The 12,018-nt window shown below is 33.9% G+C and overlaps 2 protein-coding genes across 2 annotated transcripts; both read left to right on the top strand.

The window, feature by feature from the left end:
* Positions 1-3,499: 3,499 nt before the first annotated feature.
* On the top strand, positions 3,500-6,989 carry LOC107782118 (phosphatidylinositol 4-kinase gamma 4-like). Its single transcript, XM_016602960.2, has 2 exons — positions 3,500-5,462; positions 6,319-6,989. Exons 1-2 carry the CDS (start codon positions 4,203-4,205, stop codon positions 6,694-6,696), a joined length of 1,638 nt encoding a protein of 545 aa, XP_016458446.1. The 5' UTR covers positions 3,500-4,202; the 3' UTR covers positions 6,697-6,989.
* Positions 6,990-10,148: 3,159 nt separating this feature from the next.
* Positions 10,149-11,185, top strand: LOC107782121 (uncharacterized). Its single transcript, XM_016602964.2, has one exon. The coding sequence runs from the start codon at positions 10,372-10,374 to the stop codon at positions 10,960-10,962; it is 591 nt and encodes a 196-aa protein (XP_016458450.1). The 5' UTR covers positions 10,149-10,371; the 3' UTR covers positions 10,963-11,185.
* The last annotated feature ends 833 nt before the right edge of the window (positions 11,186-12,018 follow it).

Below are 12,018 nucleotides of genomic sequence, written 5' to 3' on the forward strand. Positions count from 1 at the left end.
TTGCAAAGCGGGTATAAGTTAAAATGTAACCCAAAAACAGGGTATAGATGTAAATCCCCCAAAATATGCCAAGATGAAATTAAAGCATACGGGCTTGTTTTTTTTCTTCTTCTCATTTATGCCTAATCATACTAATTTATCATAGTTAAATAATAAATTAAAGAAATATATCTATTTTTTAATTATAATTTAGTGATTACCATAATTGTAAAGATAATTATATATTTATTAATTTGGTATAAACAAGACCTATCCTTACATGTAAGTAGTGGTGACAAATGAATAACAAATAGTAATCTATTCATATTATCCACTAAAAAAATGGTTGGATAATGAAATTTTTAAAATGGGTAAAACATGAATCATATCTATACTATCCTTATATATATATATATATACACACACATAATAATAATAGAGAATTAATAAATAAAAAAATCTCATCCTCTAAAAATTAACAAGGACACGTGTTAGTTATTCAAAACTATATTGACATCTAATGGAGCAAATTGTAATGGAGCGGAGTCGCTCCCTTATTTTAACATGTTACAACTTCGATTGGTAGTTCTTATATATTTTCTATTATAATGGTATATGTGATAAATTTTATAATAGTGGTATATATAAAGTATAAAATACACAACTTTAAAGAATATGTATGGTATATTTTGTTTGTTTACATATATTATGATGTATATAAATAATTTAGATATGTGGTATAAAATACATATAAAAAAATATATGATATATTGATGGAAGGTGAGCCACAAATTTACCATCCATGTTTTGTTAGTTTCAAGGGTATATGTGAGCCAAAATTGAAACGTTACGGGTATTTTTTTGATCAAACAAGGTTAATGGAGGGCATTTTTGAGCCATTTTCAATACGTTAGGCATATTTTTTTGGCCCTTTTCCGTTTATTAAATAAGAATTCTGAGATAGAAAATACGATTAAATTCACCAACTGCTCCAGCATACTCCTTTTTTATTTTTTACTTGCAAATTAAATGGAAAAAAGAGACAAGTGAGGCTTGCTCAGTTGGTAAAAGCATCTCCACCTACGACCGTTAGGTCCTGGGTTCGAGTCACCATGGAGGGAAAGTGTGGAAACACTATAGATTCTCCTAATTTGGGAGGGGTTTATAAAAAAAAATGGAAAAAAGAGAATGCAGTACTACTTAATCCTATGATATCTATATAACATGGACACGCACCTCAATTTGTTCCATTATTATGCGATCTTTTAAAGTGAGATTTCTACTTTATAATTTATATCTTTATTATTATGTTTAATTTGGGGACAATAATTAAGGCTTTTGAGTTAATTAATAAGATGCAAGGTTCAATGAACATCTCCATTTGTCCTCTTTTTTGTTATTATTATACAAAGAAATTTTTTGTAGATTGCAAGTTTCAATTTTCAACACAATGATTCAATGTTTGCTAAAGAAAGGAGACAAAAGACCGTGGAAACATCATTAATTAAATTAAACATAAATTAAACCATAATTCAGAACTTTAATTATACGAGTAGTACTATTCTTTTCCCTGTTGGATATCTGATAAATACATTCAAAGTACTTTATTAAAATTATTGTACATTTTGACTGTACTTCAGATCTAATCAATTTATTGTTTGGTTGAACCTTAAAATTAAAGATATTTCTGCTTCTAGTTATGGCTTCTTGTAGCTTAGAGTTGCAAGAATTCAATATTAAAAGAAAATGATGTAAACTGGTTATAGGTAATTAATATATATAGCCCCAACTCTATATAGTATATCTCCTTTAAAAAGAAAAAAAAATGCTTTCACAAATTACCCTATTTTTACTTTTGTTGTAGCTTGAAGGGGAGCCTTGGAACAACATAAGATTGTCTTTGTGTGGCTTATATGTCACAGGTTCGAACCGTGAAATCAGTCATTGATGCTAAAATTAGAGTAAGTTGCTTATATCATATCCTTTTGGAGCAGTGGGAGATTGTAACTAGTGGGAATTGAACCAATGACCTTATATAGGTTTTGAACCTCCTTGACGACTAAGCTATACTTTTTGGCTGCGTAATGAGGATTCAAAACATAATATATAGAGGTAAAAACATATTTTACCTTATATAAACAATATAATTTTTCGACGAAGGAGGTAACCCCTTTCCGCCCCTTAAATCCGCACCTGTTTTGAAGTGTTGCCCTTCCCTGAGCCCCGTATAAATACATAATACATATTACTGTTAATTTTCAAGAGAGATTTTCTGGATATGTAATGCTAATTTGGAACCCATTCCTGGTGCCACGGTGTTTACTATGTCACTCCAATATTTGGTACCTTTTTTTTTTGTGTGTGCGCATAATACACTGAATTTAAAATAACTCATTGTATTGTATCGTATTGTTATTTTAATTACGATACTTGTTTTGATTGTTACTTAAATTTTATTGTATCGTATCGTTAAATCCGTCATTACATAATGACGAAATGTATCACTTTATATAACGACTAATTTGGTGTGATCGTATCGTTACTTTGTCTTTTTCTCTCAATCTCACTCTTTATTATTATTAAATAATTTTATTTATCATTTACCCTGCCTTATTATATAATAATTTTACTCTGTATCATAATTTTTCTTTATAATATTACAAGTTTATTCTTCATGAAACGATGGCAAACAAAACAATCTATCCAAACATTGCATTCGTTAAAAAATACAGTACAATATAATATGACACGATACGATATATTGTGAAACGATGCATAACAACTACCCAAACAAGCTGTTATAAAAGTTTCCAAAAAAAAATGTTTTTAAGGAATGACTATAATATTTATTTTGTCAAAGAAGTGAAACAATTACCCAGAAAAGGACTTATTGATTGTAACCTAAAGAAATAGAAGATACACCACAATATATAGTATTTAAATTTCATAAACTAATAATTTAGATATTTTTTGTACCAGATTATATTAAAACCAACTTATGATACTCTTTATAATAAACATGATTTTATAAACGTAAAGAGAAGGCAAATAGCAACAATTCATCCAATGAAATTACACTAAAATTATACGTAGGTGATTTTTTGTTCATTAACTTAAGTTTTAATGAATATACAGTTGTTTTTAACTCAAAAAAAAAAAATAGTAGTAGTTGTTTTTACCTCAGTTAATGAACTAACTAATCTCAATTCTAACTAATTGTGGCAGTTATATCAATTTTTATGTCCATTACACTTTATTTGGGTTCAGTTTTTTAAGTTAAAAAAAAAAAGACTTCAATATTTTTAATTAAGAAAATGATTGAGAAAAATAAAATCTTCTTAGTTCATTCATACATAATTTTATCTGGAAAAAAAAAAGATTCCTTCGAATCTTATTTTTGGCCAAAGTTTGAGAGACACTGACACATGAATAAATATTGAAATAATTGTTATAAGTTGAAATAAAGCTAAACATTGAATAAAGTTATAAATTGAAATAAAGCTATGATTCTAAATGCTCTTATAGTCAAAAGCAAATTGCTAAGGCAACGGCTATAATTCCGCTTATTCCACTCTTCACCTTCTCTTTCTCCCTCATTGACATTTCCACCGGAAAACTTCAAAAAGCCGGCGAATAAACCGGATACAACTTTGAATTTTCGGATATCCAATTCCGGGAAATGCAGGGAGGATAATAATAATAATAATTATATTCAAAATCCTTCTATGCCATGTAAGTAATATATAAGCTTTTCTTCATTGACCATTTTGGTTTTTGATTCTTTCTACTGGTAAAGAATCCACTCTATTGTTGAAAAAAATTAGCCCCAGTGCCCCCAAATTATTCTCACTTCTCACATTCTTGGAAAATTTCCCAAAAAAGATTGAACCTTTGAAGATTTATTCAGCTTCTTGATCTTCTAGCTTTAGCATTTCTAAGGTAATTTGGATCAATTTCAAATTGGGCATTTCCTATTTCACAGTTTAGCTAATGCTCTGTTTGGGTTTCTGAAAGATAATAAGAAAGTTTGAGTCTTTATTGGTTTTTGATTTTATCTCTTTTTTGTGTATCCTTAGTTAAAGGTTGAGTCTTTTGGTAAAAGGGGTTCAAATTTCTTGCATTTTGGACATTGTTGATGCTTTGTTTAGGATTTTGAACAATTACATAGTCATCAAGGAGAAAAGGGGCTAGTTTTGTAAAGCCTTTGTTGTATAATCATCACAATGTCTGCTGTGGATGTGGCTTTGAGTCCGGTTCAAGACGAGTCTGTCCGGTCTACGAGACATATCTATGGCCCTTTGGCTCTTTGCACGAATGAATCGATTGTAATATACATTACTGTGGCTGGTTCTGTGATTCCAATGCGCGTGTTGGAATCTGATTCGATTGGTGAAGTGAAACTTAAGATTCAAACAAGTAAAGGTTTTGTGGTTAAGATGCAGAAGCTAATTTTTGGAGGTAGAGAGCTAGCAAGAAATGAATCTTTGGTTAAGGACTATGGAGTTAGTAATGGGAATGTTCTGCATTTGGTACTGAAGATATCTGATCTTCTTGTTATCACTGTTAGGACTACTTGTGGCAAGGAATTTGAATTTCCTGTTGATAGGCATCAAGATATCGGGTATCTAAAGCGTACCATATTGAAGAAAGGCAAAGATTTTGGTGAGGAACTTAAAGTTCATGAGCTTTTCTGTAATGGTGAGAAGCTTGAGGATAAGAAGCTCATTGATGATGTTACTGCTGATGCTGTGATTCACTTGTTAGTTCAAAAATTTGCAAAGGTTCGGGCTAAGCATGTCGAGAGGGACGTTCAATTCTTGGAACCTATTGTTGTTAATCCAAATATAGAACTGCCATCCAATATTTGGGACATGATCAGCTCTGTGTGTGATGGTTTGACAAAAGGAAATAGACCGATCAGATCGTCTGAAGGGAGTGGAGGAACTTATTTTATGCAGGATGGATCTGGCAACAAGTATGTTGCTGTTTTTAAGCCCGTAGACGAGGAACCTCTTGCTGTGAATAACCCGCAAGGACTACCTTTATCAACCAATGGTGAAGGGTTGAAAAGGGGAACCCGAGTAGGAGAAGGTGCATTTAGGGAAGTTGCAGCTTTTCTACTGGATCATCCAAGGAAGAGGGGACACCGATCATTATCCAATGGTGAGATTGGATTTTCTGGTGTGCCTCCTACTGCTATGGTTCAGTGTTTGCACAATGGTTTTCATCATCATAATGGATTTGAGTGGTCGTCAGAGTACATTAAGTTTGGTTCACTGCAGTTATTTATGAAGAATGAAGGAAATTGTGAGGATAGGGGTCCTGGGGAATTTCCTGTGGAGGAAGTTCATAAGATTACTGTCTTTGATATAAGAACAGCAAATGCAGATAGGCATGCTGGGAATATTCTTGTGAGCAGGGAAGGAGAAAAAGGGCGAATCGTGCTTACTCCAATTGACCATGGCTACTGCTTGCCTGAGAATGTAAGTGATGATTTTGTTCATCCTTGTAAATGCTGTTTGACAAATTAGACGTTAAGCAATGCTTTCGAACTGGTAAAGTTGTTGTCATGTGACCAGGATGTCACGGGTTCAAGCCGTGGTAACAGCCTCTTGCAGAAATGCAGGGTAAGGTTGCATACAATAGACCCTTGTGGTCCGGCCCTTCCCCCGACCCCCCGCATAGCGGGAGCTTAGTGCACCGGGCTGCCCTAAGCAATGCTTTCGAACTTGTGTTCGTAAATTTTTATTTTCATAAACTTGATTAAGGCGTGAGAGTGCTTAGAACTCATAAGTGTACAAATGCATAACTCCATTTCTGTTTCTTTTCCAGATGTTTTCCGGCCTTGTGAATACTTCTACTATTTTGGTCATGTGTAATTGATTGTTCTGGTCTGGAAATACTTTGGGGCCTAGCTTTGATACCAAAGAATTTGTTCTACTTGTACTGAATCGGGATATTAAGAAAAGCATGTTTACCCTGTCGATAAGCTTAATAATGGCTTGATATAATGTACTAGGGATAGGGATGGTTTGACTGGATATCGCCTCTCCTACCTTTAGGTCTCGTTCCCACCTCCAAATACATAGAAGTCTTTGAAATCAACATTTGATGTTACTTTTTGACGCATTAAGTTGCACTCTCATTTTGATATCTTAAGATCTGTGATATACTGATATTGCGATATCTGGGTCGCACTCGTGATTCATCATGTCCCTCTATCAGTTTGATAGCATTTATACTAATGGAAGATCTACTTGCTTCAACGAGCTGTTCTAATAACTGAAGTTTCTTCTTTTACGATTCAGAATTTTCCACTCACAAATTTGTGTTCTGCAGTTCGAGGATTGCACCTTTGATTGGCTCTACTGGCCACAAGCCCGTCAGCCTTACTCTCCAGAAACTATTGAGTACATCAAATCCCTGGATGCTGAACAAGACATTAACCTCCTTAAGTTTTATGGACTGGATTTGTCTGTTGAATGTGCTCGTACTCTTCGTATCTCAACCATGCTTCTGAAGAAAGGAGTAGAGAGAGGACTTACTCCCTTTGACATAGGAAGCATAATGTGCAGGGAAACCTTGAACAACGAATCTGTTATCGAGGAAATTGTTCGTACTGCTCAAGATTCTATGCTTCCCGGCATGACTGAAGCTGCATTTCTTGAAACTGTCTCCACGCTCATGGATATCAAGCTTGAGAAGCTCAAAATATAATTCTTACCACGGATTGTAAGTATATGTATCTGTTGTATGTATATAGCATTCAGTCCATATATATAAAAATGGACTGAATGGAGAGATAGTAAAGGCGGATGACTGACTTTGTCGTCTATGGTCAGAAACCTTTTCCCTCAACTTCTGCACATTACCAATTTGATGGTTTTCCAAATATGGATCAGAAGTTGCAATATGCAATAAATAATAAATAAAAATAAACTGTTACTCTATAAACAGTTGTCTTTGTATCCTTTCTCGACGAGTAAAGTGATACTGACTTATTTGAATAAGGCAACTTTGTAACACAAATTCCTTACCTGTTTTGAAATTTTATGTATTATTGTTGTTGTTGTTGTTCAAAGAAAGCCAGTAAACGATTAAAAAGAGATTGATACAATGCAACTGGTGTCTGGATTATAGTTTACTTAGTTTTCTGTGCTGCAATACCATATATTCTCTGTGGGATAGATAAAAAGGGCAGCCCAGTGTATGAAGCATACCGCGTTTATGCAGGGTTCGAGGAAGGGCCGCACCCCAAGGGGATATAATGTAGGCAGTCTACCCTGATGTAAGCATCAGCGGCTGATTCTACGGCTTGAACTCGTAACCTATAGGTCACGCAGAGACAACTTTATTGTTGCTCCAAGACTCCCCTTCAACAAAAACTGATCACATTTTGGCTGCTGTCGCGGCCTTTTGAATATCAACTATATAATAGAGTACATGAATACTAATACAATATGTAAATCAGGAGGTGGCTTTCTTGAAATCTTCATAAAACAGCAACAGCAACAGTTGTGGATGAATAGTTACATGTTTGCTATAAATAATTTAACTTGATGTTACAAAGGGCAGCCTGGTACACAAAATATCCCACATTCACGCAAGATCTAGGAAAGCACAACCCAAAGGATATAACGTAGAGGATCTATCCAAATACAAACATTAGTGGCTGATTCCACGGCTCGAAGCCGTGACATATAGGTCATACGGAGACAACTTTACCATTCCTCTAGGACTCCCCTTCTATTTAACTTTGATATTACCATACTCTATTTTCCATCGTATCATATTAGACTTGCTAGTTGCTACGAATAGTTACATGTTTGTGATAGATAACTTAACTTGATGGTGCGTATATTATCAATGCACAAAAGTTAAACTCTTTTTCTTATATATGAATGAATTTCATCGTTCAATTGTACCTATTATCTCTCACCTTTGATTTAGATGATTTGGATTAAAAAGAGTCAAAAAAGTTTTAGCTTGAGACAGCTACCTTTATTTTGAAAAAGAAAAAGACAGCTCCTTTTAGGAAATAACTCATTCAGCTAATTTATAAATAATCCTATAGAAGTTTAGAAAATGACAGAAACTAAAGCCAAAGAGTTAACATTAATGAGATCGAATTGCATAAATCTGAGTTTGAAAAGTACATTATGTTATCCGAATTCAACATTTTCTGTTTGTAACTAACAATGTCATACTATAAAAAGAAAATTCCAATATAAGGCGACATACCACCATTTCAGGTTAAAGCAAAGTTCTCTGTTTCACTAATTTGGATAGATCAACATTTAGGAAAATGCATAAGTACCCGGCATATATTCGGATATTCAACTACACACTTCATCTTTGTCAGAATACTATTATCTCTCTAATTTTTTTTAAAATAAAACTAATATACCCTCAATGCTGACGTGGCAGAAGAGAGTGTATGTCACTGTCCTTGGGAGAGTAAGAAAGATAGAGAAAGTTGAAATTTTATTTTTATAATTTTGTTTTATAAAATACTATTTTCCTATTTTTTTTTTCTCTTGGTTTTCATTCTCTTTTCCTTTTCTTTCCTCCAGTTTCTTTACTTGTAGACTTGGCCGGAAAATAGCTCCGGCATTCTCCATATTCTTCGGCGAGATCGAGTGCAGATTTTATTCTTTTTAGTTTTATTTGTTGAACCAGAATTTTGAATAGAACGAGGAAGAAGAATTTGGTTGTTGATTGTTGATTGCCAGAAAATTTTCGAGGAGCTCACTGTTTTTTGATCCGTCACTGGAAAAAAAAAAATTGCACCGAAAAAAATAATCTTTGAAATTCCGACCACCATTTTCAGCTTTATTCGTTTTTCTTTCTTTTGCTCTTCCTCCCACGTATAAATTACACTTTCAAGAAAAAATATATATATATAACACTCAGATCAGAATAAATAGAGTCCTCGCTATTCTGACAACCACCATTTTATGCCGTCAGTGACCAAAACAAAAAGAAAGAGAATGAAATAATAAAAAAAAATGAGAATAATAAGAAATAAGAAAAAAGATTAAAAAAAAAAGAAGAAGAAGAAGAAGGAATAAAAAAAGTACTAAATATACATGTGGCAGCGCGTGTGGTTCATCACTTGCCAAAAGTTTGGTTGTCTTTAGGGTGGTATTTATTCTATTTAAAAATAGTTTAGGGGTAATAAAATTCCTGTAAAGATAGTATATATTTGAAAATTCGAGTATAAATCAGCATTTTCCCATCAATGTTTTAAAGATATTTGTCTTTACTGCAATAACGTCGACTAGTTTACCCCAGGGTTTCCAATTACAAGCTAGTGTTACCTAATCCTTTTGTTTTCAGCCTACCCCTAACCACAACCCCCTCCCCCCAAATTATAAATTAATGGTTTTTTTTTGTTACTTTTACTGTTGTTGATAATATAGTATCGTTTTTAAGTTGACCTTTTCAAATCATGTATTGCAATAAAACTATGCCTCAGTCTCCAAACATGATTCGCAATCAACATAGAAAAGAACTAGCAAATAACCATGGTCAGAGGCGGATCTAGAATTTTCGGAGGATAGGTGCACTATTACTTTTTAAAATAAAACTAAACATGATTTGATCCCCTGACCTTACGCTATTGGAAATAAGAAATCAAAATCAGTACACCATTTGATTTCTTTTGACCATAGGTTCCATCAAATATATATATTTATTTTTGCCAAATTATATAAATCATATTTATACTTTAACTTAGAATCACGGGTTCACGTGAGTCATGTTTTATATGATAGATCCGCTCCTGGCAATTCAGACACAAAACAAGCATACATAATGTTTACTGCTTTAGTTCCACTAAAGCAATTCTCTATAATACAGGTTACGGGTTCGAGTCGTGAAACAAGCCACTAATGTTTGTGTTATGATAGGTTATTTATATCACACCCCTTGGAGTACGACCTCTCTCCAAATCCTGCATAAATACAAAATACTTTGTACACCGGTTATCTTTATCTGTTTGGTCCTAGTGGAGTCCAATTATGGACTCATCCCACTTCAAATAAAATCTGAAAAACAAAAAAAAACAAAAAAACAACACCCCCCCCCCCCCCCCCCCCCCAAAAAAAAAACAAACTCTTTTCATTGGCTCAATTCTTTTAGCAAAAAGAAGTGACAAAAAGAACCGAAATTACGCAAACCAAATTGCAAAAAAGTCTCCATTTTCACACTCTGTCCATAGACACTCTTTTATCACTTTCTTGAATCTTCTCTCTCTCACACACACACACACACACTCACTCTCTTTCTTTCTTGTCTTCAGGCACCGAATCCAAAAAACAGTATCTCTGTCTTTTTCTCTAAACACCCTAAAAAAAATCTCAACTTTAGCCACATTTCAAGATTCAGAAAATGGTTAAGTCTCGTAAACCTCCAAGTGGACGTACAAACTTAGCTTCATGCATTGTCGCCACCATTTTCTTAATCTTCATCCTCATTGTAATCCTCATCGTTTACTTCACTGTTTTCAAACCAAAAGATCCTGTTATCACCGTTAACTCCATTCAGCTTCCCACTTTCTCTGCTTCTAACGGCACCGTTAACTTCACGTTTTCTCAGTACGTTTCTATAGAGAACCCGAATCATGATGTGTTTACTCATTATGATAGTTCACTTCAGCTGCTTTATTCGGGTAATCAAGTCGGGTTTATGTTTGTACCCGCTGGAAAGATTAATTCGGGTCGGACTGAGTATATGGCTGCTACATTTTCTGTTAAGTCTTTTCCTTTAACAGTGAATGGGATACCAGAGAGTGTGGGACCTACTGTTACAGATGGGTTAAGTGGGTTTCGGGTCGGACCTAGTTTGGAGGTGGAGTCCAGGATTGAAATGGCGGGTCGGGTCAGAGTGCTTCATTTCTTTACCCATCATGTGGAGACTAAAGCTGAATGTAGAGTGGCTATTTCTGTGAGTGATGGATCTGTTACAGCTTTCCACTGTTAGTTTCTTTAGTAAGTATTTTAGTTCTATTTTCTTTTTCTTTTTTCTTTTTTTTGGTTAGATTTCTCTTTTGTTGTTTGCCGATGAATTTCGGGAGGAACTGTAAAAAAAGTATTTTACTGTAGTAGTTTTTCTTTGGTTTCGCTTCGGATTCGCACCAAAAAGTCTCACTTAGATGTGATGAAGAAAAAAATATTTTAGTTAAAGAGGTGACTTATTTGTTTTATTATCGAAAATGATTTTAATTTGCTTGGCAACATGTGAGTCCTAGTTTCTTTGATCTAGTCAAACATAGGAAATGGATTATTTAATGTGGTATTTGAGTGTTCATCTCAGTTGTTATTATTCATTTAAATAAGTTTTGAGATCATAAATAAGTACGTAGAAAGAAAGGGAAGAAAAGGCCCAAAAAAATAACCTCTGCTATTGTTATAACATATATTGAAGTCCTTATTTAAAAAGGGAGAAATTTAAAAATACCCATATTTAGAACTGGTCATTCGAAAATAGGTACAGTTTCAAAAGTAATCGAAATTTAGCCACTTTTCATGTAAAGATAAAGCTTGAGCGAAAACACTGTTCAAAACCCGAAAAATACGCCCCTATATTATATAGGAGTTCCAGCATAAGTATGTTTGAACTCCAGCATAATATGTTGGAGTTCCAGGATAACTATGCTGGAACTCCAGCATAATATACGGAGTTCCAGCAAGTATAAATGTCTAGTATAATATACTGAAGTTTGGAGCACCGGTGCTCCAGTCTCCCGTATATTATACTAGATATTTATACTTGCTGGAACTCCCATATATTATGCTGGAGTTCGTACACAGATGCACCAAATTCTCGTATATTATATGGGACCGGTCTATGTTGCAGCAAAATAATGGCTATTTTTCATTAACTTCATAAACGATGGCTATTTTTGATTGACCAATCCGAAAACCGGCTATACCGTGCTATTTTGACATTTATAAAACGTAAGTAGAAAAGATTGAAGTTTTGAGTATTATGAGTAGGCATTATCTGGAAAGGATATACTTTGTTTCCTTCTTTTCT

This window comes from Nicotiana tabacum, chromosome 1 (assembly GCF_000715075.1).
Source record: "Nicotiana tabacum cultivar K326 chromosome 1, ASM71507v2, whole genome shotgun sequence".
NCBI lineage: Eukaryota > Viridiplantae > Streptophyta > Magnoliopsida > Solanales > Solanaceae > Nicotiana > Nicotiana tabacum.

What these genes read in the sequence shown, in the direction of transcription:
- LOC107782121 (XM_016602964.2), top strand. Translation starts at nt 10,372, where the DNA reads ATGGTTAAGTCTCGTAAACCTCCAAGTGGACGTACAAACTTAGCTTCA.
- LOC107782118 (XM_016602960.2), top strand. Translation starts at nt 4,203, where the DNA reads ATGTCTGCTGTGGATGTGGCTTTGAGTCCGGTTCAAGACGAGTCTGTC. An exon ending in GCTACTGCTTGCCTGAGAAT is followed by an intron (nt 5,463 to 6,318) that starts GTAAGTGATGAT and finishes TGTGTTCTGCAG; the next exon opens with TTCGAGGATTGCACCTTTGA.